This window comes from Varroa destructor, unplaced genomic scaffold, assembly GCF_002443255.2.
Source record: "Varroa destructor unplaced genomic scaffold, Vdes_3.0 BEIS01000004.1, whole genome shotgun sequence".
Taxonomy (NCBI): domain Eukaryota; kingdom Metazoa; phylum Arthropoda; class Arachnida; order Mesostigmata; family Varroidae; genus Varroa; species Varroa destructor.
In genome coordinates, this window is record NW_019211457.1 from 606,983 (window position 1) to 634,463 (window position 27,481).

Sequence of the window (27,481 nt, forward strand, 5' to 3'; positions counted from 1 at the left end):
GCAAAAATCAAACTTTAGGAGTGAACGAGGCAAAGCTATCCTTCTCACACAGTCCATGCGGTGCAAAAAAATAGGTACCGACAAACACCATTACAATCGGCTTCTGTTTTTCGGCGAACTGTTTTTCCTCGGACTACTATTTCCGTCTTACCGCACTAAGTTTCGCTCATTGCCGTCGCCAAACATAAAAGATTAGACAAAGCATTAGAATTTCTCACTCCTTGTTTCTCGTCAGCTGTTGTCTTCGACACAGCTGGTGAGGTAGCGGCGTTGTGAAGCTCACCGGAACTAAGTTTATCCGCAGGGCTTTGAGTTAGTCAGCATAAGTTTGTTGGTCAGCAAAAAATAATACAAGCAATGAAAAAAGCCAATAGGAAGAATCTGAAATGAAAGGAAGCAACGATCTTTAATAAGCCGGTAATGACGGATTTATCAACACCACTCTTTGTAGAAGCTACAGCTAATAGAACAGTCGTAAAATCGACACCGCCTTATGAAACGAGGTACGATTAGGCTCGAAACAGAGGGACAACATTTCGTAGAACTTGAATTGTTTAGGAAATTTTCTTCACTCTTGTAGGTACGGCTAGAAACGACGAAGGTCGAATGGCAAACAGACAGACAATTCGATAGACACTTCGGCAGTCAAGGGCACCATGAGTGGTAAATAGCTATACCATAGAAATCACACTTTCTCTCTCACCGAGAATCACAGGAGGAGCTGATTGGTTCAGGATTTTGCAATCCTAAGCAGTTCTTTTCTACGCTGTTGCACAGGTGTGTACAGGGTTGCCTAGGAGTGAGTAACATTCGGTGGTGCAGTATTATAGGTGAGAGCTTCGATGACGGATTGACCCACGTCAATTTCTTCTAACGCGCTGGATTGATGTTGTTGTAGCTGGCATTACATGGGGATAACACAGGAAAATCAGGCAAAACATAATAATAGTAAATCGGTAATTTGTCTTTCTGGCAGTAAACCATTTTGTCTACTGCCCACATTAAAAAAAGGCAGTTTTATTGTCATCATTATTTCATATCCTTTATCAGCTCACATTCTCGTATATATATGTTTTCTTTGTTACTGAACTCACGTATAAGATACGTCATCGTACTAATAGTTGTTATAAAATCCCGATAGAATTGAGCCTTCTATGAATGTGAAGTTGTCCTATAAAAAAAATTAGTATCTTTCTTTGTTTGACATCGGTTGCTTTCATGTTTCGTGTATTACGATTACAGGTTATAGGAACGTGCCAACCATTTCTGTCAGTCACTCTGGGCGCTTCAGCACCGCCGGATAACATTGCCGTAAGTTTATAGTAATAATAAATATTATAAACAATGAACTAAAATTTTAATTTAAGCTATTGTTTTGTACCAGATAGTAATACGATAATATCAGTTGGTCAACTGGCTTTGTTCGTCATCATTTGAACTCTGAAAAGTGAACGCCATTCATGTCTGGGTTTGATAAATCCAGACGGAAAGAGTTCACGATTAAGTAGTCAGTTAGATATAGCCATTAAGAAAAAGAAACGTTATGATTTCCACTCTTAAGATCGCTTACAAAATTATATATATGATTAGCTCATTTTAACAGTTTAGAAACGTCAGCCATACCCAGGCACGCTCCAGCACCGACTGTCCAATATATAATTTCAGACCCCATGTATAGGTGAATAAACCGGGGGCGCTCTCGGGGGTATGTGTTCTATAGTCGTCAGGATAGGAGAAAAATGCCCTTCACTGCCTATACTGTTGCACAGGACCGAAATATGTTAAAGATGAGTTCAGAACTGCAGGCTGTAAAGTGGCATAAATTTTTGATTTTCTTTTGAATGATTGGTGCGATATATGTACACCTCCAGGAAATGTTGTGAAAATACTTCCAAACACCAGACCAAAAAAGTCAGATTCTGAAATGTTAGAAAAAGATGCTAATAAATTGAGAGGGAAGCCGACCCTATCAAGTATTTTTCGTAAAAAAAAATTATAAATATATGTATTTTATTAAATACTAGAACAATTTATAATAAGTACATTTGTAGTATTATTAATTAATCTTTAATTATAGTTATTTTTAACACTGTTTGGATTTATGCGTAAGCCGAAGTAAGTCAGAGCATTTACGCTGGTGGAGAGCGAGAACACTTGCAAGGTCACTAGATACTCGCGCCTAACCTCGGCTCGTGTAAGCATACCTGCGAGTAAGGTAGAAAAAATACAGTATACATGAAAGTGATCAAGACAGAGATAGAACGGCCGTTTTAAACTGTCGTTGATTTCACTTCCGTTTATTCATTGTGAGTAGATTTATCGCGTACACAAATATCGTCGAAAAATGTCGTATCCATCCTGTCTATTTAATCATTATATAGGCATAGTTATAGAGTTACATAGATATAGTATTAGGTTTCCTAGAAATTTTCTCAAAATTTCTAGAAATTAATTCGTAAGAAAACTTTCGTTTGTCCATAGTCGTTTATAATTATATGTTTTTCGTATAGTAAATCAGATACTGCATGTATTGCTCCAAACGGCTCTCTCCCACTACAAAATGAAGTTTGTAGACGTGTGTTTGAATTTAATAGACTTATACGTTACCACTGCATCACCACTAGGACAAGTTACGTCTAACTAAGACTTTTGGACACAACTTTGGCGCCCTCCCTTAATGTCGTCTGCTACGAACCCAATATTATTGTTATTGTGAGAGTTGGCCCCGATATGGCTTTTCCCCCAGTTGTCAAAGCGAGCTACTGGGTAAGCCTTTCGAGTCGCAGTTGTTAACAGCTAGACTGAGTCCCCTCGGCCAACCTGTCTGTATGTATGTGTCTGTTATATCCAAAAGGGAGGTTTCCCAACCCACAGCTTACGGAATGATGTGATGTCTAAAATCGCCGCGAGTGTCGCTTGCGCTCCTTCTTAATAGCGTGACTCGAAACAGAACCGGATAGGGGCACTCTAGTTGTAGTAGTAATACCACTTAATGAGATTTGCGTTTCCAATGCGCATGTACTCAAGGACATGCTATGAGCGGGCAGATTACTTTGCTTTACGTGACGTTCAGCCTACGATGGAATGGACAGACAGTGCCGTTAAATTACGGTGCATTGACTATTTGCTCTATTTGATGCCATCAAATCTTGTGGCATGAACAAGTAACAGAAGACGTAGACAACGTTAGACAGACATTACGACGTCACCCAAAGAGGGGACAACCGGGACCAGACAGTTTTTCTCCAGCAGTTGTTTCCTGCACGTGCAACAACTATATCGGCTGCCCTTCAACAAAGCAATACGTCAAAAGAATCAGGTCGCTAAACATAACAGGTATACGGTCAGTCAACAGACCCCCGCCGAAAAGACCGGAGCAGATGATCATCATCTTGGTGCGCGGAGGGCCAACTGTTCATCTGATTCTAATAGCATTCGCGCACCCTGTATTGCTTTCCTGCTTAGGTCAATTTCTACGCCAGGAATTTAGTAGCGTTTCTTGTAATTTTGGAAAACTCCTCAAGTGCTGAGGCTGGTGTACGTAAACATACGTACGTAAACATGGGGATTAGCGATTTTTGTAGCATAGCATGAACGACTACAAAGGCTACTGCAAGGTATTGGAATGCATGCCTAGGTTATAGGTTAGCAAAATTAACGGATTGTGCAGGGCTGTGGGTTGGCAGTGTGATAGAAGAAACACACAGCTAGAGAAGAGAGGGTGATAATAAAAAGCGAAAAAATATAATTGGGTAAATAACGGTTTTCATTTATGTTATGCAGAATTTTATATTATTAATAATATGACAAGAAATACAGATGTTATTACATCTGTATTTCTTACCATATGTTGTACAACTTGTTATTACAAGTTGTGTACTGCGAGATATATAAATAATAATTAAGAGTAATTATCCTTATTGTTATTATCCTTATTGTTTGTAGAATTATCTTCCTTGATCCTTTATGCGGGTCCGTAATTGAAATGATCTATTATTTCTACCATTCCGTGTTAGCATAATACCAGATTATTCCCATCTACAATAGGCAAAGCATATCCAGCGCATGGTTGCATTATGCGTTCTATTGATTGTGACCATTGGAAACTATATCTTCGAACGAATAAATTACCTACACTATTTCGACATGTTATTTATTGTTGTAACAGACAGCCATCTATCAAACACAGGACAACATGGTATCCACATCAGACGCTGCGATATTTTACGAAATCCAGACCCCGCTCATGGGAACAACCGGATCGATATGGTGCGATCTCTACGGACCTTTCGAGGTAAATATTACTATCTCCACGGGTCTATTGAGACAAGCTTCGCCCGTTGGATATTGTGCTAAGAATTAGAAGAAAAATAGTGTAATATTTTCAATCTTTTACCCGCCTTATCCTATAATAGATCAATGAACAAACAGCTAACAAACTGAATTTATAAATCACCATTATTGAACTTTTATAGGAGTACTATCACTATTCAGTTATTTTAAAACGAAGACCCTCGAAGACTTGTCATGGCGGAGTGCATGGTAATACTTCGTTAAGTAATCGATCAGTTTTTCATTTGTCATAACTACTGTTCTCCGCTCGCGTTAGTTGCTCTGATTGAACTATGTGAGAGTTTTCTTTTTGTTAAACATTGATACAGCTAATTAAGTGCCGCCGGTGAGTATACGCACTTCATTAATTCGATGAGTTCTTCCGTAATAGCTGTTGTATTGTAAATTTACTGTATTAGGTGGGCGGCTGGCGGGCAGTTGGACCATTTATTTTGCGTCAGCGAGATGCCGCCAATCGTTGGGGACAGCGTAAGCTCTCATGTGTCCATGCCCGTAGCAAGCTTAACCCATGTAAAGCCTTCGTACGAATCGATAAGGATGGGAAGTTCCTGGGAAGGTAGGTGACAGCAATGATTTTGGTCACGACACAGTGGCACAATACAAAATGCAAGCAATCATTCGAACATACTTTCGTGCACCTACGTCATTTGACCGTTTTGATGTAGAAGACAAAACAATTACACTCGAACACGGATTCATCTACTCGAGCGGGCCGATCAAGCTTTGATGAGTACGAATATATAGATTGATCCCTCGTATCTATCCGAATGAATTTGTTTGTGTAATTTAGATCCGGTATGACTATTATCATGTCATTTTTGGTACTATTGTTTAATTACTCCGCTATCAATTCTCTAGCAAACTTATAGGATGATAAGCCATTGCTTATTTTGTGCTCATGAACATCCTTTATATATATATATATACACGTGTACATAGGTTTTTGATTTTTAATAGATTTGTAATTCCGCGCGTAGTGCCCGACTATAACACAATACTGGTGTCAATAATTACCGCTGTTTATATTGTCAAAATATTGTTAATTGTACATGTATTTCTAATCAGTTTCCGTTGCTGCAATGAAGATGAGCTTTACTCGATTTCGTGTTTCTTTCGTTTCTCGCCAGCAGCGGAAATAATAGCAATGATAGTAGAGTTGAATTATCCGGGACACTTTTCTTCGGAAACGTACCAATTGGTGTGAAATAGCATGCTCCGCCCAAAACCTCACCGCATGAAATTAACACATGCTATATTATGTCAGATTAAGTGATGCTTGATCGATTACTGCGTAAATATCTACAAACCGTGTATTACAATCAAAAACTTTTCCATAGTAAAGCAAGGACAAAACTCTATCACGAGTTCAACCTCCGTATTTCGACTTTCCATTACGATATCCTTGAATTCAAGGCGGCACATTCACAATCATATCCCTGAGCGTGATGTACCACCCCCCATAGGTCATGTAGCTCTTCCGGCGGCACCGTCATTCGAACAGATCATGGCAACGGTCACCCCAGAAGATCAAGTAATGCGAGCGTTTCGAAAGCGAAAATTAGAACGCTTCTCAACCAAAATGCCCCGACTGGATCCTGAGTCAGGGGAAATTCGTGAAGTGGACATCACTGAAGCAAATGCCCTTGAAATTAGCCAAATGGCAGAGATGCTGGAGGCGCCTGATGGCAAGAGTAAGTGACGCAGCAAATTGTGGCCGTTTCAAAAGATTTCTTCATTCTTTCATTAATATAACATCTAATGTAGCAACTTGTCTGAACAACGATTTCGATTGTGCTACTGGATGTTTTATAGATAATGGCTTGAGGTTACTGAAAGAAATAAACTGGTTTTAGCGTCCCTCACAGATGTACAATTTATGATCGGTAAAACTGCTAATAAGACCAGCACCCACAGAACCATCATAACACGTATCCGTTCCTGTCGACTGGTTATACAATATTACATCAACTTCTTTACTTCATAAATCCCAATTTCGAAAACCTCTCTCTCTTCTATTTTTCTATCAAGCGATGCATCTAGGTGACAAGTATTTCTCTTTAATTGATTGACACATTAAATTGATGAAAATAGCAGATGAGTGAAATAAAACCAGTGCAAATATTGTCGCTAAAGCCATGAATCATTGGTGTCATTTTAGAGGTTTGGCGTTGTCCGGTACCAGGCTGTGCACGAACCATGGCGCGTCGAGTGCCATATATGGAAAAGCATGTGAGGCACGCACACGTACAGGGGGTCCTTGCAGGAGCGATCTGTCCGTCGAGAGTGCGCGAAAAACTCTGTCCCCTTTGTCGACTGGATCAGGGCAGCCACCAGCGCTTACTTACCCATATCGTTGAGGACCACGACACCAGGCTGGAATGCACCGAGTAAGCCATGATGGGGCGCAAATGAATTTGCAAGGAAAACATCGTCATTTGAAAGCGAGCTGTTGAAGAGACGAGTCTGACTCTATTCTGTTTAATTGAGTAAATGTCTAACGTGAATACGGTTAATACGCTCTGTACGGGTCTGGCCTTGTTTCCTAATAACGGGTACGGCAACCATTATTGATTTCGCTGTCTATAGGCATGAATTTAGCTCAGTATCGCATTACGAGGAATGGAAGGAGCGTGCCATGCGTGAGGCGAAATGCTTCCTACGTCTAGCGAGTCACAAAAGCAAGCTTCCTGCTGGAACATTTGTTTGCTGCAAAGCGGGACGCACGCGTCGACCAGAGGTACGCTGTATAATTTCCAACTAATAAAAAACAACGCAAATACCTATTATAATACTCTTATAACAATACGTATGCTTATACGACATGTATTTACATATGCACACTTCCGGGTTTTTCGTCGATGGTTGAGATGTTCTCTTGCAAAGCGTGGGTGTTAACCAAACAAGTGAAATAGATAGGTAAAAAAATAAATAGACGGATAAGCTATTTCTCTTTTGGGTGAACTGAAGTCGATTAAAGAATAAAAATCTGCGTTAAAGATCGATTGTGCAAGAAGTAGCGCAATGATGTCTTATTAGAATATGTATTTTTGAGATTTGTCTTTTGGGATATATCTTTTCTGTTAAAAGTATAAGTAAAACAATTATCGTCGCATAAATGTCTCGAAATCGTCTAGTGTTCTAATGTTGTTCGCACATAATTCTAAAGGTAGCAGTAAATCGTTCCCGTCTATTGGGCTTTGAGTGTCCGGCTTCAATGATTGTTGATTTGAACGATACTGGTCATGTATTCGTAAAATTTTGGCGGACACACATTGGACACGCACCACACGTCCTTGATGTCAGGTTAGTTCATATCAATAATCTGCCTGCAGCCTACTAAGTCGATTTTCAAAGTTAGCTCTCTCGTTTGTAATAAATCGACACGGTACATCTTTGTATAATTTAGATTAAATATTAGCTTTGTCCTAAGCTTTACTTTTCGAGCTCTATTAATTGATAGGCGTACCGACGAGTGTTAAAGGCACCTTTTACAAGCGGAGTTCAAAGCAGTTTTATTACTGGGTCTATAAAAACAAACCCAGCCAATTTGGCGGATGTAGGGGCACCGCTACAGGCGCACATGGTAGTGATACCATTTAAAGACATATCGAAAGTGATCGCTTTCCTCATATAGGTGTACTGCAGCAACACATCTTTTTATCCGCCAGTGTCTGGATCAAAATTGGACTTACGGCCAAGTGGCAGCTGAGGCCTGTAAAGATTACTTCGGAGGTGAAATCCAACGAGACCAACTACTTAACTATCAGGACTTACGAAATGCCAAGAAAAGACTGAAGCTACCCGCATGGCTACCGAATAGCGAGCCAAAGGGGGTACGTATAGTTTTACGAAGAGGCCAACGTGGGCTAAAGGGTCCTCCTATAATTTTTATAATGACCAGCTAATTTTGTTGGGAAATATATTATAGATATCTAATAGATAACTTATTTTAACGCAAGATAAATAATTGAGCTTAAGACAGGCGTGGGATTAAACGCCTCGTGCGCTTACACTAGACTGCTTCTGCCATTATTTACTTAAAGGCTCTTATCTTGTATATATATTCTCACTCCAAACGAAAACAGTTAGATGTTAAATTCTGTTATGGTCACGTTCTTAGGGCTTTATCGTCTGCATATATGATAGTTGTATGTCATGTGCTTATATTTTAGCTAATAGGCACCATGGGAAGGGTCCAATTCCGCCGCCTCACGTTGGTGAAGACAATACGAGCCATTCTTGAGCACGGGACAAATAATGAGACCAGAGTTGTCACAGATGCCCATGAAGTAAGAATATAACCACTTGTTTTCATTTTTTTGTGTATTCTGTAAAATACTGTAGGTTTATTGAGAGTGGATGCAGAATATCTTTAAAGTCACATTACATTATTGAGAGCTAGTCGAGCATGTGATGTCTAATGAGGATAATATTTAATTCTTTTCTTTTCGGTAAATACACTATAGACTGTATTACAACAAAAAGGGAGCAGGAAAGTCTATGGAAACTTTAGACAGACGATGTGATAGTTTGTCAAAATTTTAATCAAATTCAAATGCTGTTTGAGCCACTTTTATAAAAAAATCCTCATCTGCTTTTGCTTGTAGCTTTCGAATACGCTGCACTAGGGAAGAACCATTACATTAAGAATTTTATTCAATACTTTTACGTGTTGCCTTCACTTCTGTAGGACTGTTTAGGATTTCGAATGCGGTACATACTTCAATATGCACTCGATATATATTCATATACTTTTTCCATAATCAAATTATGCTTTACATTGTGACTGCACAGATTTTTTGCAATGCGGTTCCCCTGCCTTGCATTATAAACTTTACCTTGTAAGTGCTCTAATAACCAATCGTTCGGCTCGTTATGTAAGAGATAATTTGGTGGTGTTTCTGGGTATAAAAAAACTGTATACCGATTTTATTTGAATATTTAGCCGTATAATGGTACCTGGCAAGAGTTACCTGGCCCGCGATATATTTTCTCCAATCTAGAGGGCCGAACAATCGCCGTTGTATTTCCCAGAAGATCGGCACATACTTACTGCGAATACCGCTGTACTCACTGTGAGGTGTGTGTTCACAGGTGAGCACATTTTCTTTCGAAGTGACCCTTTCAAGAAAAATAAATAGCGCTTCAGCACTTTATATTGGCGATGAAGATTATCGAAACTCCTTATTTGTAATTAATTATAACGAAAATAATAGCAATAAGCGGTATTCGTTTTCACGGGGCCGCCAGATATCTGCAAATCACATTAACAAATCCCTTTTCATGGATCGAATAAAATTCAAGAAGAGAAGTTTGTGTCTTTATTCCCATTTGGGACCGATGTATTGTTGTAAAAACACTAATTGGAGCTTAATATCAAGGTAACTGGTGACCGTACGCTGCTCGTGTAATGTACGTTTTGCTAATGCCGTATGTCTTTATCTCACACCTCGCTTCTACTGCAGATATGGTTGTACGTGTGAACAATTTCTAAGTGAGCTGCGCATGTGTCGACATATTCACGCCGTTGCGCAAAGACTCGGAGCTCCGAAAGAAGATCCGGGCCTTATCGAGGAAGGCCCTTCCGATAACCTCGGCTACGACGAAGCGCTTTGGGTTCTCGCTCGGCTAAACTACGAAGAAAAGCTAAAAGAGATAATTTTATTGGTCGACCAGTTAGCCCATTTAATTAAGGTTAATATTCAGTCCGCATATTTAAATGCGTAACTTTTGTTTAGCGCAATAAAACAAAATGTAACTTGTAATCTTTTTTTGCTTGTGTTAGTGCTATTACAACCTAGTTATGAATGCGTCTGGACGCTATCAAGTGTGTTCGTCCAATGTTGCCTTTTGTTTGCGCGCAAACTGACTGCCTCATCAGATCACCATTTTTGCCATTATTTTACAATATAAAAAGTCCTACTTTGTCATCTGTTTCATTTCGTTTCTTTAGGGCCGTCACCATGTCGAGTTAGATCGACTCGAAGACCACATCCGAAGTGCAATTGAAGTTTTACGATCCTCGGAACCTGTGAGAGAAAGTGTCGAAGACGAGGCACGCACCGTCCTTGCGAATGTCTCGGAACAACTCAATCGCGTTGAACAGGAGCGAAAAGATGAAAAAAGAGTAGTCCAAGAAGAAACAGACGCACTAAACACCGCCAAAACAGCATCAAAAATGAATGGTGGCTTAGAAACGGAAGTCTACCAGGTAGGAAGTGTATAACATTTCGAAGACACTGGAACATTGTTTTCTAAGATCTTTCATATTTCACTTAATGGATTTATTGTTGTTGCAACTGTTTTTTAGGAGCAGGTGCCTCGTTGGATTATAAAATTTCCAAGAATTTAGGGTCTGGAAAGTAATGCTCAAGTTGCTTGGTACTTATTCGAGATACTTTCAGAACCAGTAAAATGTGTTTTTTTTGCCTGCAAACCTTACCGTGCACATGTTTAGCTGACAATTATTCTAGATAAGTTATATAGAATTTGCCGTTTAGCCAGAGAAACGAAATAAACAATCGACTCTAAAGCATTCAGGTTTTATTGTACTACATATGTATTATTTCATCTTTCGATTGATTTACTTTCTGGTTAGGCTGCGAGGCCGGCCACTGTAGCGGATATCACGCTCAAGGATGAATGTGATAAGAACAGCAGCCACATTCGTCAAAGCCGTAAGGCATCCAGCCAAGCGATGGCAACGATCCTGTCACTGCGAGATCAGCCACGTTACGTGATGCGGCGAAGCTTTTACACGCATCTGCCGAAAAGGTGGTACAGGATACGTAAGGCTAAAAGCCAATTAATTGACCTTCATTAGAGATTTAAATCCGATTTATTTACGTATGTTTTCCGAGCGAGTGGTTCTTACGGCTGAGTCGAATCTCTGGTTCCAATAGGGCCAATTAATAAAATTTCTGCAGTGATAGTTTTTGTTAAAAAATTAATATAAAGTTCTAAGCCTAAACGTTAAATCTTATTACTAAGCACTTAATATGACAATAATAGATGGTTCAGTATTAAACGGGATTTAGTAAATTTTCGGACTCTGTTACTTCTTTCACCTTTAATCGAAATATGCACCATTCTGCCATTTGAGTAGTAGCTTATCTTACTGTTGTAGAAATGTGGGATACTGGGGTGTGTTACACTCACTCCGCACTTAGAACTGTATCAGAGCTAAAATGCGTCTGCGCGGCAACTATTGTAACAAATCTGATGATAGGATAACCGAGACTGTAGCTATGACAACGGTAGCGCAGATCACTGAGTTCGCTTCGCAAGTGAACAAAACCTACCTGATGCTACGAGCCAGTGGGATGAGTTTGCAGAAAGGACGTCGTCTTCGAATGGGTGGAATCTGGCAGTGAGCAACCTGAAACAACTGAGTGAGGAACAATGGCGAACTATATAGAAATCAGGTAGCAGCAGCACCCGTAACATATTGACGGAGACGAAAAGCAGCCATATATATATATATAGGAAAAAATAATTCCTTCTTCTTAACCTGCTGAACCCTTTGAACCTGCTGGTTCAAAACCATATATATCGACTATATCGCGCCTCACCGTATGACCAGCTTTCACTTCCAGGGACTGGCAGCACCACTTCTATTCTTCTGCTATTTTCACCATGCAGCTGACGGGCTGAAAGTGCGGGGGCAAGAAGACGAATCGGCCTGAAAAAGGCGTGCGGTAACAAGAGCCTCAGCAAACTATGTATTGCTAAATTTTTCTTTCTGTAATTGCCTATCTAATTGCTTTGGCTTTACCAAATCGGGGCGGAACCGTAAGCGAACGATGGTCCCTCTTCTTTCTCGTCCGTTACGCTGCTTAGAAGAATATAGATATCCAGTATCCACCTAGCCCTCCACTAGTATCGCCATCGTGCATTTCCGGCGAAGTAAACTGCCTGCTTGGAGAAAGCCGGCAAAATATAGTGATAGACATATAGCGAGGATGTAACATGTAGGGCAAAAAGGAGCAAGCGTCTGTGTCTCTTTTTATGACCCTCGTTCAAATCACATGGCACCCATCTGTATGATCTGTTTCCTTTATTTTTTAGCCGCTGTGAGCAAGTATGGTGCCCCTGTACACACCAAACTTGAGATAGGTCAACTTCTGCCACAGTCCCTAACTTCTTGTTACTAACCTTCGTAGGGAACCTTACATGAGACTACTTCTTGAGTTTAAAGTTTCCGTTCCGGAATTTTTCACCCGCTAAAAGCCGGAGTGAAAAATTTCGACTGAACAAAAAAGTGCAAGTGCAATCTCAAATGCAAAAAAGTGTCACGAAATGTCACAGTGTTATAAAATAGCGCCATCCCTAGGTGTAAAATTAGTGTCTGTTACGTTTCATACTAAACGATAATTATATTAAGTGTATATATTGCACACATAAACATTCACTACTATTTCTATCATTATAATTATTATTCGGGCTTGTTACGCTCTGTTTAGTACGTAGCTATAACATAACAACCTTTCATTGGCTAGTTGCTCTTGTCCTTGCCATTTGATTAGAATACTGCTAATAATGATATAGTGTAAAATAGCAGTAATGGCATAGAAAAGTTTCGTATTAAATATACGATAATTTTCCTTGTAGGGGCCGGGCTCGAAAATACTTGTTAGCAGGAGGATCTCGGTTATCTACCGGCGGTCTCATTCGGCACGTCACGTATAGAAGAACGCCACTCGTTTCATCGGTACAGCGCCAAGTAGGGCCCACCGTGCGTGCAGAAGTAGTTAGTGCCAACTTCAACCCAAAAGTTCGCGACGAAATTGATATCACCGCATCAGTTAAGCTGGGACCCACGGTTACGGCCTCTGTTGTTGGAGTAAGCGGCAGCAAAGCGGCTCAAAATGGGTCAGCTCGTCATTCTCGCGACAAAAACGAATGCGATGGACTTGGAAAAGATATAGTTGAAACCGATATGGTTCTTTCTCCCAAGGCGGAGATAAAAACGGAGGTTACTGAGACAGAAGAGTTAAATCATGATCCCCATTCAAATGTGAAGGTAAAAATTAAAGTGATAACCAGTGAAGATGATAATGCCTTGGCTGCGCCACCTAATAAAATTTCTCGATTCGACAGCAACGTCCACAGCGACGTTCAGAAGATCACAGCGCCAACAACAAATACTTATATGATAGGAGCTCCTGTAGGTAAAACGGTGGAGAAAAATCCGCCAGAACCATTATCACGGGCACCATTCACTGGAAAAGTCTCAGCAGCCTCTAATAATGAGAAGCGTTTCGAAGAAAAACAACATAGTAAAACTGCAGTATGGCCCTTGGACGGCCAGAAGAGGTCCGAAGTTAGAATTGCACATCGAACGAGGTCAAGTACTATGACAGTACCCAAGAACAGCTTTGCCATAACAGCAGCTCCGACCCTCAAGAAAAAAACGATCTCCTGGAGCATCGCCACGCCCAAGCCATCGACACCATCAATTTCATCTGAACCTTATATCCATCAAACTGCTAAAACTGAGAAAAATGTCCAGTGGAACGTAGCTAATGCAAGGAATATCTGGCCAGGAACATCGAGCGCATCCACGCCTACCTCGGTTGCTTCAGAATCATGTTCCGGATTTGCTCTGGCATCAGCGTGTGCCTCAGAGAAGATCTATATCCCAGCATCCACGTCCTCGATGCGTCAAAGATCGAAGATTCTCATACAGCCGTCGACGGAATCCGTGACAAGCTCTGCGTCGTCTATGTCTTTATCGGCGTCAACGGCTACAAAGAAGATCTTCATACCGGCGTCATCTGTGATAGGTGGAGGCGCAAGGCCACTGAAGCTGCATGTACCTCGCTCAGCACTTAAAAACGCGACTGCGCTCTATATCGAAACGCCAACAGAGAACCGCGAAGGTGTAGTTTTTAATGCAGATGATTGTCGGCCCAAGATGGTGCGGAAAGTAATCAAAATCATCCGACGGTCCGGTGACGCTAGTAATAATCAGAAAGCAGCTAAAACGGAGACGGCTCTAACGGCAGCCCCTAATGAACTAAACGTCGTCTTGCGTCGAAAATCACTTCAAAATACTGCATTTAAACAACAACAAGTTTTATCCACCCCTGGAGGTAGTCGGTGCTTGGATAAAGAAGAAGAGTGTTCGATTGATTGTTCGTTATCGCCAACGACGTCCTTGGAAGTGGATGCAGCTGCGAAGGTCAGTTCAGCAAGTAAGGGGGCATCCGAGAGTCACACGGCAAAGGCGGATTATGAAGGCACTCTAAACGATTCAGAGCTAAATATAGGGCAAGTTATGCGGACGATGTTTGAGCAGGATCAGTGAACTAAGGTGACACAAATGATATTAGGAGGAGGTGAATTTAAATGAATGCAAAAAGCAAAGATAGGATGACAACTAACTTTAATTAGCCCGTGAATGGCCTCAACCGTGTTTGATTTGTAAGAGGCCTAGGAGTTGCGCAATATTTATTGATTTTTTGAAAGTGGTTTAGCGGTCTCAAAGGATGTTTAAAAGCCGTGCTTAATGGCGTAGCGTAGCGTGCGTCATCCTGGAACCGACAACCGATGGATTTGCGTTCCTTCGGATTTTATCTGTTTAGTTGACTTGCTGAAAAACATGACAATAATAAACATTAATATCTAATAACTATGAAATCATACATTTTACGTACACACATGTCTTCGACCCAAAACAGTGTTTGCCGCGTATGACTTCAAATAAAGGCATTTTTCTCAATATGACGTTGTTGTTTGAGTTGAGAGTAGCGGTATTTTTACATCAGGTTTACTGCTTCCATAAGAGACGGAAACAAAGAGGCCCATTGCAGGAATGTACGATTAAAAAGTGATTTTTTGCGAAATTTATGAGATTGTTGTTCTTCATCGCTCACAAAAATAATGTGTTGTAGTAGCTTTAACTGCAATTCAAGTTCCATCCTTTCTAGAGAACAGATCCACTAAAGGGCTTCCATGCAACAGGATCGAAATTCACTCGGGCAGTATTGAAAATAGCAAGTTTTTCCTTTATGGTGATGTCAATATTGTGTCTGTTGAACTATCGATAAAATGTCCGATTTTTGCCAGCTTGGCAGGCACTGCGAAGTCCATAAGGACCCTTCGCGCTGTTTCGGTTTCTTGAAAAAAATACGAGTACGAAAAAACGTGCGGGAAACTTTTGACAAGTAGGCTATGGGGCAAAGCTAGGTGCACGAGTTTTATGAACGGTTGCGTGATGGAGGTGACTACCCTGAAAACGGTGACTCACATGTATTGTACCCAGCAAGGATTCTTCCAGCGGGAACAACTTAAAATTAGGGGCCAAAGCCGTATTGGGTATAAAGCGAAGTTTTTGTAAATTGCTTCATATAATCAAGAAAGTGTCAAACTAATAGTTCTTCTATATGACGGATACAAAATAGAGCTAATCTAATTTTTCTAAAATCTCTACTAATAAGTCGATCTTAGATGCGTTACATTCGTAGACTGAGTGTAACAACGCACAATCACAGCTGCAAGATATCTTACATCGCAGAGCGTCTTGTGTCCACGAGAAGTGCCTTCATTGTTTATAAATTTTTTTAAATGGTGAAGTCGTCTTTACAGACATCGAGCCTCAAGTCTGAGTGTTTACCACTGATAGCATAAGAGTTTTTGGTCAGCTCTTTCTAAGTTCAGCAGTATTTGCTGGATTCACACGTTCCTCTTCTCCTGATTCTACTTGTGTGAATATTATTGCGACTTTAAAGGAGCCCGCTTCTTTATTCCACAGATACTTTATTAGATAGACTTATCTGAGCCTTGTAAACATTTTTTCCCCCCTAAATGCCTTCATAAGTTTTGTTACGTTCTCGGATATCGCTTTCCGGATCTTTTCGCGCTAAAACACCCAGTTTACCATCGGGTCGATCCGAACATTATGGAGTACTCATAGGAAAGGAGTAGAAAAAAAACTTATGTATACGCGCACATGGCTTGATAAACCTAGCAAATCTCTATAGTTTGCCGAGACTTTTTGTTTCGGCGAGTAGTTTCCGCGCGTTCAAGGCATCAAATTATTGCATATTGATTTTTGATGTAAGGCTGTCTGACCTAGAAAAACAACTACCGATACCGTAGCCTATTGAATATACTAACTGTGTCAAATGATAGCGCCTAAAAGATTAGTCAACGTTGCCTAAGGGGAAAAACTGAGTTGGAATGGGAATAGCGTATTGGCAAAGTAAGCATCCAAGTGGCACTATCAGGCCAGTGTTTTCCCGTCCACAGCCAGAAAATGTCTGGCTGTACCCATGGGTATTTGCTTAGATCTTGTGTCAAATGATAGCACCAATAAAATCATTGATCAAAATTAAAGGGAGCTAAATTAAAGTACCAGTCACTAACTAAATTACAATACTGAAGCATAGAACTAGAATAGCAATCGTCGCTTACACTTCTCCCGTGCAACGCGCAATCTGTTCACAGCTTACTGTTGGCGAGGGACTCGTCCGAGCTCGACTTCGGTCTCAAAAAACCATTAATTTCGCAGACACAGATGTTAGAAGCGGCTTGAGAAGGCGAAACGTGAGGTTCCTTCTAACGCGTTCGCAGGAACTAAATGGACCAGTTGGTCGCTCAGAAATACTTGAGATGATCGATCAGCCGATATTGTGCCGAAGGACGAGAGTGGTCTGATCGGGTTTGTCTAGATAGCAAAAGCCGATGCCGCAAATATCCCCTAAGACGAATTTGTTTAATAGGGCGTGCCGCGTGGTCCGTAATGTTCTCCCGTGAATTAATGCTATGTTACCATACTACATGTACTGTTTTCAATATAGATATCGGTGTTGTGAAAGGTGTCGTGAAAGACTTAATTAATGGGCTTCCTAAACATATCAAATAAAAGCTAATAACATCAAATCTTAAAGGATCATGTACTCAGTTATACAGTGCAACTGGATCTGATTCAGGATCTAATCTAGATACTAAAAACCGGTCGCAAAAAAATCCTTACTGGTAAATTCTACGAGGAAAAATTAAGCATTTTATTCAAGCTCGAAACTGCATTTTAAAAACAACCATTATCTGGACATGGAGTCCCTCTGCGATACAGACACCCGGCTTCCTGCTGAGAGTTGAACACTTCTAAGTAAAAGAGAAGCCCAAAGGACATCTATCGCACACTTTTGAAAAATTGTACGTTAAAAGACGGAGAAACCTATTATTATTAGACAGTTATTAATATAGAGTTCTCTGTAACATATACGAACGGTTTTAATTTGCTAATATAATAAAATCTCGGTTGTTCTTGAATACTGAAAAGTTTTTTAGTGCAATCGGATTATCTACTACTAGCAGTACTCTGTAGTGAACCAATTCGACTGACTGCAGGAGCATGGCAGAACTCGCGATGGTCAAGAATAAACAGGACGTTAAGGAAGTCATACAATTCTATAATACTGAATAGAGTTCCTGCGAAGTTCGCTATTATTACTACACCAAGCGAAACCTTAAGAAAATTATGCAATTTTACGGGGGGCTGAACATGTTTCAATGCCACGGATTGTTCAGTTTTTAAACTCTTTGCACGTTTTCAATAGTTTAAGAAACATTCTATAATTAACTGAGAAGTTAGGTCTTGAGTTAGGTGAAAAATGAACAAATGAACAGAACTAAGTATGCACACTTTTTATTTAGCATAGATTATTGCTTGTTTACTGGTGTTAAAAGGATGTGTTATATATATATATATATATATATATAAAGGTGAGTTTATATTTCCTGAGCAACTGGAAAGGAGCTAAATTGACCGTTCGAGCTATGTTTCTTACTAATAACAGACAATCTACTTACTCCTGTGCAGTTAAACTGTACGAAAATGTATTATAAATTTTAGAACTTTTTTTATGAATGGACTAAGCAACAACATATGGTGTTTCTCTCAGGTAGTTTTGGAAAGACAGAGAATTAATATTAAAGATAAAAGAGCAATTACTTTACAAATGTAGTTTTATTTTATGAGGTTGTTTTACATAAAACGATAACGAATAATAATTAAGCATAGTTAGTCTAGTGTAACTAAAAATACCAGTGCGGAACGCGCAGCCGTACTTTGCACAATTAAACGTTATTTTAAACGACACTATCCCTGAAATCTTTTAATTAAAAAATTATTTGAAAAAAATTAATGATTTGTTATTTCACTTACTTATATAAAGAACTTCCCGCAAATTGTAATCCACGCCCATGACAACATTTAGACAATACGATAAAATTAACATTTAGTGCTAACACAAGTTTCAAATACGTATTAATCCTCTCCTTTCACGTAGAGGCATCATAAAAATCTCTTTTTTATATTTTATATTCTACATTACCTTATCATTTAATCTATTTTGTTACCCTTGATCTATAGACGTGCCATGCGATCACCAAAAATTGTCAATATACTATGCATGGGCGAATGCCATGTTCTGCCAGCGAAAAATTAATGGTAATTCAAATCGGCGTTTGCTCTCTTCAGAGTTTCTAGCTATAATAAAGGCTAATGCCCGACGTACGATCACTTTTAGCTAATACGCAATCATAGGGTGGTTAGTGAGTAGCCGTCGGGGCGCTCCAGTTTCCATAAATCCTTAGAGAAGGAAAAGCAACCGCACAGGCCTATTACACCATAACTATAGGACCTTAAAGGTGGCCTGACTGCATATTTAGGCGATAGGTAGACGAAAACTTTGCAGAACATAAAGGGGTTTCTTTAGCTATTTTTGGTAATACGCACACACTGCCCACTAGCAAAACGGCTACTCGATTTTCTCTTATTAAAGGAAACAAACAAAACACATCTCCTGCAACCTATCCGTGGGTAAGGTTTATTCATCATCATCATCATCATCATCATTCTTAGTTGTTATGGTTTCATTAATATTTTTCAATACGCAATATATGTTCAAATTTACAAGTATTAGAGTGGCTTTCTCGTAGTGCAGTGCAACGGTTCGGAGGGTAGCAGCTAGATTAGAGCGAGAGATTTTTTCTTTCCTTGGTGAAGCAAGAAGAGCGATTCTATTTTTGGTGCGTTCTCCATTTATGTTGATGCTTTCCGCCGCAGCTGAATTTCCACCAGCCCATGGAAACCCCCGTAGCTGCTGTTGCAAACAGCGCTTGCTTGCTTGCCCGCGCTGACGTTTATGCTCTTGTGTAATTAATTGCAATAATGGCCCATCCGACCCAAACGAAACAGCCATTATTTGTATCCTAACTATGACCAGCTTCTAGATAACTAGGCAATTAACCATTGGTAGTTTTCAATTTCGACCTTAACCACCACGAATGGCCTGGGCAGGTCCACTTCACGCTTCCCCATTCATAAGGATTGACTATAATAATAATAATCGTAATAAGCTTCACAGCAATATCACCAGTTTTCCAAATAATAGCTGAATAGTTTGTCTCGCTGTCGTTGTTGCTATTCGCTTTTGTGTAGCGGAGCTAACTATGGACATATGTCATTTATGTGTAAGTTTTTTCAAAATGGCCAGACTCTACTGATGGATTGACTTTGAACAGGCCTATGGTAGTTTCTGCCCTTCTACGTATGTGTGTGTGTGTGTGTGTGTGTGTGTATCGCAGAGCCCTCAGGAACGTTCCAACTAACTCTGTAAGCACAGCAAAATGTTTGCCAACAGCAAGGTCAATCTATTGACAGTCTGCTTCGATTAAGTCGTGTTGATCTACTATAGCTGATATTTTTTTTTTGTGTGAATTCAGCTGTTGTCATGATCACTTGTGCCATTACATCAAGGTGGTTTCAATCATAAAGTCTCTCTTTGTTAACAAACCACGCCAATTATTCTTAATATTCAACTTTTCATCGTAATCGTTACATTATAAGAAAAAAAACTAATCAATCATTTATTTGTAGCTTCAACTGTACTACAAGTATACTCTTAGTTATAACTGCAGCAGTATAGTAGTGTGACGTCAATAATAATTATTGTTGATTTATAACATACATGGCCATCGTATTGGGTTGTCACCCGGTTCGGCCAGAGCCTCCAATTGGGCCAGCGACGTTTGACGATGAGACGCTGTTTGTTGTTCCATGACAACTACCACCAGATCGATCATTAATCACAACGAACAAATAATAGACAACTGAATAGATTTCGTTGTCAAAAATGCCTAGTGACCGATAGACCCACAGGTCGACCTGCCTTCTGTGATCATGAATATCAGCGATCAATCAGTGGTTCTTCGGTCAATCACTAAGCAAGTCCGACGAGGACAAGAAATGGGACAAAGGAAACCTGGCTATTCTTCCATTTCTATATAAGCATATCATACGAAAATACACGCCTACACATTTTCACTTATCACATCTAGGTTTTGTGTCGCAGGAGGACATGCATTAATTGAAAATGTCGTTTCTTTTTCAGGCGTCATCACGCTTTTCACTTTTTTTTTCCGTCTAATAATTTTAGTTAAGCAGAACGTTTCATCTTTGCTAACAGCAACTACCGGTAGAAGAAGATAGCTAGGTAGCGATTTCTCAAAGAAAGAGATGCCATTCGGCGATGGTAACATATGGCCGTCATCCATAGTGGCCGAAGAGGAAGATGGGGCTCATCGAAGAACTTCAAACAAACCTCGAGCCTTCAAGCCGTCGTCCTTTTGCCAGAGTGGAACTAACCTAATTTCCATTAGTTACGAATAGCCGGAACGCAGAATCACTCCAGTAGACATCTATTTGAAGACGGCGCCGAACTTACGCGTGTGTCCAGGCCAAGTGTCTCCTGCTGTTCGAGTTCGTTTGCGATTGTCTATAGTTGTTCCAGAGTGGCAGACGTCAACGTTACGTACATAACGTTACGGGCGAAATTGTGATGGTAGTTGGGGGGGAAAAGAAAAATACGCGGGAAAAGAACTATTGATCGATGCGTCGTCACGTTCCGCCGTTCTCTAACTACAGTAAATGAGCAGTTAAAATCAGTGCGGTCGCATCGTTTAGGAACTATTCTCACACAGACGTATAATCGCATAGAACAAAATCGTTGTTAACGCAAACGCTAGGGCCAACTGACTCTGGCAGCAGAATTGCAGCTATTGCAATACCAATTATGGCCAATGTGATTATTAATTGATTGATGAGTGCTGCCAACTGTACAAATAGCCGTTTGCTTGAATGTTGCCATTAAGTACAAGTGACTCATTAATATTAACAACAATCCTGTTTTGGTTCGGTAAGCAACTATGATATTTGTACAGTTTTACCAGAACGTAGTACACTCATTGTAAGAGCCAACAGGGCACTAGAGCGAGTTTGAGCATTGCGGGCTAAGCTAAGCTCGTCTCTTCGCTGAAACTGTTCTCCTGTTAGTTAGTCCAACTATCACTCATTTTTCTAATTCACCCGAATGATGCCCATTGACGTGAGGGCCGCTACCACCCCCAGCTTCGTCCGGACTCACTAACCGAACGGCAGTATTGCAAAGAACAATGCTCTATTCTTTTTGTCGACAGCCATCAATTACCCAGTAGTAACCTATATTGATGCAGAACTGATACACGTAATAGTTGACAACAGTTATGACACTGGCAGTATTGGTCAACTTGTAATTGTAAATGGAGGACATAATTCAACGGTAGAGATATGATCACTTTGGTAGTTTTTACCTGGCATTATCGTTCCTTTGCCGACCACCGACTCGATTTTTCGATGGAGACACACCCAAGATTTAATCTTAACCGAAAGCTGTTACTATATATTTCTGCCTCATTTATATACTCGTATATTAAAAAACGTTTGTTACGCAAGACGCGGCTCTGTTGATTATCAATTAATTAGTATTACCTGAATTCCAGTAAAAATTGTCCATTAGACCCGACAAATCGACAAAAATTACCTATTGGCGTTCTCACAAACGGATTCAAGTCTTTTTCAGTTTTTTGGGGGGTCTCCATGAATAGCTGTTGTTAAGATCTATTTACAAAACTCTATTCGAGACGAGTATCATAACGCTTTCTAAGTTCGCCTCCGAACTGTCACAGTGAGTACAAAGACGCATCACAACGGCGTACTAGTCACTGCAACCAACAACGATAAAAAACTAAACGTGTAATTAATCGTAAAAATAATTAAATAATATTTATATAACATAAGCCGACAACGAGTACTCTACATCAATGATTAACAGGTGTGTTCCAACAACAGGTGGCGTGCTGCTGTTGTCGTGGTCTGTTTATATAGATATCCATACGCGACCATGAGGCTTGCGGCACGCCGACGACTAGAACAGCGTTTCTTTTTCTGAAAACGTGAGAGCGTGTCTGAGGTGTTTATATATCTGCCTGCATGAACGAACGATAATCAATTGCTTCAGGTGAATAAAGGACAAAGCAACGAGTCAGTCAGGATGTCACAAGTTAAATCACTTGAGCTCAAAGCAGTTATCCGATTCGATTTTCGTCTCCGCGTCAAACTATGACCCACTCGATTGAGAACGTGTATAAGGAGACGATTCTTTGAGAAGTATGGCCTGTTATGTTTACTGGTTTGTTCTATATTTTTTTTTTTGTATTATTGGCGTTGTTTTTGTTGCTATCTAATGCTCTCGCTGTTGTTTCACTTAACTGATACTCTGTACTACGTTACTGATTTAAGCAACATGATAACCTGACATCTTCCCTTTAACGAGTCGATATTATACTAAATCCATCAACATTTCGCTGCGTTCACCCTGCTCCTCTACATATATGCGCGGTCGTCATAGTGATCTTGCTAGTTTCTTTTTCCTAAACTTACAACAATATATACACACACAAACACAGCATTTGATTTATCAACGTTACGAAGTGGCTTGTTTCAACCGAGCCACCATTTTTCGCTGCGCCGTCAATAATGCTACATTGGGCGTGCTTGAGAAGCGTGAGTTCGTACCATTTTTATTATAGTTTAATGAAAATATTTTTGTAATTAGTCATAGACCTGAATACTACGACTCTGCGTGATCGTGTCTGTGCGTCCGTTATAATCAGACAAATTTTACTGCTATGAGTTGTTTTTCCTGCTGCATTGTGCGGGTATCGGGCTAGCACTCAAGCTTGCTCCCCTGTTTCTGATTTTCTCTAGCCAACTGAACACTTAGCAATATATATATATATCTGAGTGTAGATTGATATATATCTCTTCTTCCATTTTTACCCGTGTATCAAGCTTGTCGCTTTCACAATTGCATCCGCCGCACCACATGTGCGCCAAATACACACGACACATTTACATAATGAAACAGGCACACGATATATATATATCATGTTTACCACACGCACACTCAAGTAAAAGTATCTTCGCTTCGGTTGTTATTACAATCATAATTATTATCAATAGTGTATTCATTGTCATTGTTATCAGGTCGTCAACAACATGCACTTCCTAATATCAACATTTCATCATAATCACATGTCATCATCGTAATAGTTATGACGATAGTTATAATAGCAAAGTGGTAATAATAATCTGCTTCTAGCAATTAAGGCTCACCATACAGCAAAGATCAACACATCATTAATGGATGAATGGATGCTTTGAAACAAAATATATACGCGTCCGCCAAAACAGGGGGGCTCGGGTCTTATTTGACGTACCCCTATCAATGCCATTACGGGTCGTTTTTGCGAAAAAAACTTCGTGGGCGCTGAGGCGAAGTTCCCTTGCGTCCGAACTAGTCAATTCGCTCAACAGTAATAAAAATAATAATCTGATGATGATGACTATAATCATAAAAAGAAATGTGTGTGTGTGTGTTTTTTTTTGCTATAGCAATTATAATCATATTAACTACTAACAAATATCATATTGCGATAATATCATCTATGTTATTCAAAAGTTAGTCGACACAGTATAAGGGCTCAATAATTAGCAGTAAAAATGAATTTATGGCTTAATTGTCGGCGACGCAGCATTGGTTCGTATCATTTAAAGTCGTATCCGTTTATTATGCTTCTATCCAGCTGATTAGCAACTGAATAATTGAATGACAATAATTATCATAATAATAACTAACTAACTAACTACTAGTGTTACCACAGCTCAATTACACAATTTCAATAAAATGGTATAATAAATAGTGCTAATGTGTATATATAGTATTTATGATTTCGGCCAATAAGGATATTATTGACCTAGTCAGTCGTCTGCTATGTTCGCTAGATTTCTATATTGGACAAAGAATATCACAAGTCTCTATCACCATACAACCGGTTTTCTAAATTTCGGATTCATTTAGATTCACTGAAGCAACTTTTATTGCACTCATTCGAGCGCGAACTTTTCGCTTGTGTCAGAGAGTGGGCGCCAGTCTCCCCGAACACATGCACACGCCTATTTGTATATAAATGTGTGTCAATCGATACTGGGGATATTGGCTGTTTGCGTCCGACCTGTTTAGTAAGCTCTGCTGCTACAATTCTACTTCGAAGACAACATTTAACATACAATAACATCCATTTTACATACCCCACGGCGTTTTCTTCCGAGTTCGCAAACGTGTAATATTATTGACTATGCTTCTCATAATATTTCGCGATAACCCATATATATATATATATATATATATGGGTTATCTCTATACATTACGTAATTATTGTCATTAATATATTGCGACAATCAATAGACATAATAATTGCCTCGTACTCGAGACATTCGGGCACTGTTCGAACAAAATTACATTCAGTCGTTTTTCTCGATTATTTTTACGTCTGTGGAGAGCTCCCCTTCATTCGAGAGTCAACAAACTCCAATATAATGCGTTACCTGCACACTTCAGTGTGAGGAAAGACTGACATTTTTGCTATCTTCTGTCGTGCGTGGATAGTCTACTACGTTGTACATAACGTCCTTCTTTTGTCGTCCGGCGTATCTTTCCGGATAGAATCGTTGTTGCAACCATATATAGATATACTGTGGGAATTCACACGGAGAGTCTTCTAGTACACACACGCATACGCATAGACTCAGCTTTTTACTGTCACTTTTTCTTACACTATACACAGGCGAGTTTCCAATTCTATTAATAGTCGACTAACAGGTCCAAGTTACATTCACAGAGGTTGTTGTTGCTGTTTGCTGGTTATTGCTGCTTGTTTATTTGTTGTTGTCTTTGTTAGTGTCTGCAGACGTTATTGTAACATAGGGACCGAAATATAAGACTGAATGTGAGAGTCTAATCGGCGTTTGGTGGTACGTACGATGAAACTACGTTTGTTATTACTGGCTTCCCCGTGCACAGAATCCCTGTTACTATATTAGGCATATATTAGGTATCAATATGGCAAATCTTGTCCGAAATCTTTTTCTCTGTGATCTGAACGCTGTCCGTTGTTCCTTTAATGAAGTTCCTTCCTCTACGTCTTGGGATCTCTCACCATGTGTCTAGGGTTTTCAGCACATGTTGTTGTCAACCGAGTTGAGTTCTTCCGACCTTGATTGCATTACTACGCTATCGCGACGTCAAACAGAGTCAGCATTTCAGCACGCCAAGCCCAGCAGACAACCTAGGTGTTGTCCCTGATTGAAAGCACCAGTGGGCGACAGTTTGCCCGACTTGTGCCACCTATACCATCATCGACTTTGTTTGTTGTTGTTCGATTCTATCTATAATAAAATAGTGGAGCTCCATCGCGATGGTTCGTGGTTAATCTCGTCGTCGTTACTTAGTAGAAACAAGATCTTGACCCTACACAGATGGGTAGCAGAAGTTGGTCACTTATGATCATCAGTTACCAGCCCAATGTACGACTAACCCTAAGGGCTGCCTTATCTTCTTCCATATTTACTACTACGTTGCCATGACGGAGTAGGACAAGGACGCGTTCAGAAGGCCAACCATCAAGACGCTTCGTCGCAAGACACTGATACTAATGTGTACAAAATGGTATGAGCCTCGTCGTACAGATTTTAAGAAACACTCATCGTATATCTGGATGATGTATTGCTTTTCCACTTTAAAATAAAGTAATCCTCGAGTCCCGTAATGACTATATGCTATATGGATCCTTCGGGTACAGATGGTGTCCTTCTAGCCAGAAGCCCACCCGGACGATAAAGAAGACGTCAAAATCCCGTGCACACATTAAAGTAATATTGGGCAACTATGGTTCCCAATTGTGGGCTGCGTTTGAGGCCCATTTAAGGTGTTATTTGATTGTTAGGATAGTTTTGGTGTATTTGGTAGTCTAATAAATGTGTGCGTTTCCCCCTAAGCCAAATCCTAACTTCTCGAGTCGGCCTCGTCCAGACCCAACAGGCGGATCACACTTCACTGAGCGACTGCTAAGGACGGGAAATTGTCGGAAGTTATTACCCGCATTCATACTCGCTATCTACATAAACACATGTCTCTTGTCGCCAATCTGTCAAAGACACCTAAATGACCCCTGCCAACGTTCTGACAATCTGATGGTACCATGGCAACCAATACGGTTGAAGCGGCAGTAAGGGCGGGCTAAAGTTATAGTAGACGCGTAACGTTTAATTAGATCCACTGGGGCTCAGTAACGAAGTTCTATACAGCCATTCTCGGTATATGTCGTGCATGTTGACGTGATATCGCGGTTATTATCGTTCCGCCGTTATTATAGTTGACGTTGTAGTAGTAGTAGTTGATTAGCGCCTAGCGTACTTGTCGTCTGCTAAGTCGTCTGCTCTCTAGACGATCACCTGCTGCTGTTGCTGTTGCTGCTTATCGTGACAATTGGCTGCGGCATCCTGCTCGACGATGGCGAGGATCTGTGAGCATATGCCACGCACGGTGCCGTCTTGCGAGCTCAGAAGGAGCCTCTCCAGAAGACCGATTCCTTGTTCCTCGATTAACATTGCACAATAACGTTTCGCTACAATTAGAAGTAAACAAAAGACAGAATAAATATTAACAAATACATGCCAGCACTATAAAGCACGATAACCACATAAGATATTGAAGGACAGTGACAACACATTATCATCATGATTATGCCTAAAAATATTCCGCATATCCTTAACGAGTATTTCTAATACAAAATCGCGCTTGTAAGTACAGTCAATCTATTACCATCTATGTAGTTTGGTACTTATTGGGTAAGTCTATAAGCAGTTACCAAAAATTAGACAAATCAGAGGGGCATCTTA

At 40.1% G+C, this 27,481-nt stretch overlaps 2 protein-coding genes across 12 annotated transcripts in view; one reads left to right on the forward strand and one right to left on the reverse strand.

The window, feature by feature from the left end:
• The first annotated feature begins 606 nt into the window (after window positions 1-606).
• Window positions 607-15,076, forward strand: LOC111249408 (uncharacterized). 8 transcript variants are annotated; one of them, XM_022803236.2, is made up of 15 exons: window positions 607-956; window positions 1,243-1,311; window positions 4,169-4,294; window positions 4,752-4,909; window positions 5,767-6,044; window positions 6,512-6,740; window positions 6,940-7,090; window positions 7,520-7,656; window positions 7,988-8,186; window positions 8,526-8,642; window positions 9,299-9,447; window positions 9,819-10,047; window positions 10,307-10,564; window positions 10,952-11,127; window positions 12,964-15,076. In XM_022803236.2, exons 1-15 carry the CDS (start codon window positions 909-911, stop codon window positions 14,660-14,662), a joined length of 4,023 nt encoding a protein of 1,340 aa, XP_022658971.1. In that variant the 5' UTR covers window positions 607-908; the 3' UTR covers window positions 14,663-15,076. The 8 variants fall into 8 exon arrangements, with proteins under 8 accessions (XP_022658971.1, XP_086843200.1, XP_022658976.1 ...); XM_086987074.1 differs by having other exon boundaries at window positions 4,190-4,294; XM_022803241.2 differs by having other exon boundaries at window positions 608-777.
• A 4,091-nt stretch (window positions 15,077-19,167) lies between these two features.
• LOC111250115 (protein zyg-11 homolog B) overlaps window positions 19,168-27,481 on the reverse strand; it is a 159,086-nt gene continuing 150,772 nt past the window's right edge. For all 4 annotated transcript variants that reach the window (XM_022804848.2, XM_086988481.1, XM_022804849.2 and 1 more), the window contains one exon: window positions 19,168-27,207. In XM_022804848.2, coding sequence (XP_022660583.1) covers window positions 27,023-27,207 — 185 coding nt within the window. In that variant the 3' untranslated portion in view covers window positions 19,168-27,022. The remainder of the gene's footprint in view (window positions 27,208-27,481) is intronic.

Coding starts and splice junctions, on each gene's coding strand:
- LOC111249408 (XM_022803236.2), top strand. CDS start 909: ATGGGGATAACACAGGAAAATCAGGCAAAACATAATAATAGTAAATCG. Junction 8,187..8,525: donor CGAATAGCGAGCCAAAGGGG/GTACGTATAGTT, acceptor CTTATATTTTAG/CTAATAGGCACCATGGGAAG. Junction 9,448..9,818: donor TGTGAGGTGTGTGTTCACAG/GTGAGCACATTT, acceptor CTTCTACTGCAG/ATATGGTTGTACGTGTGAAC.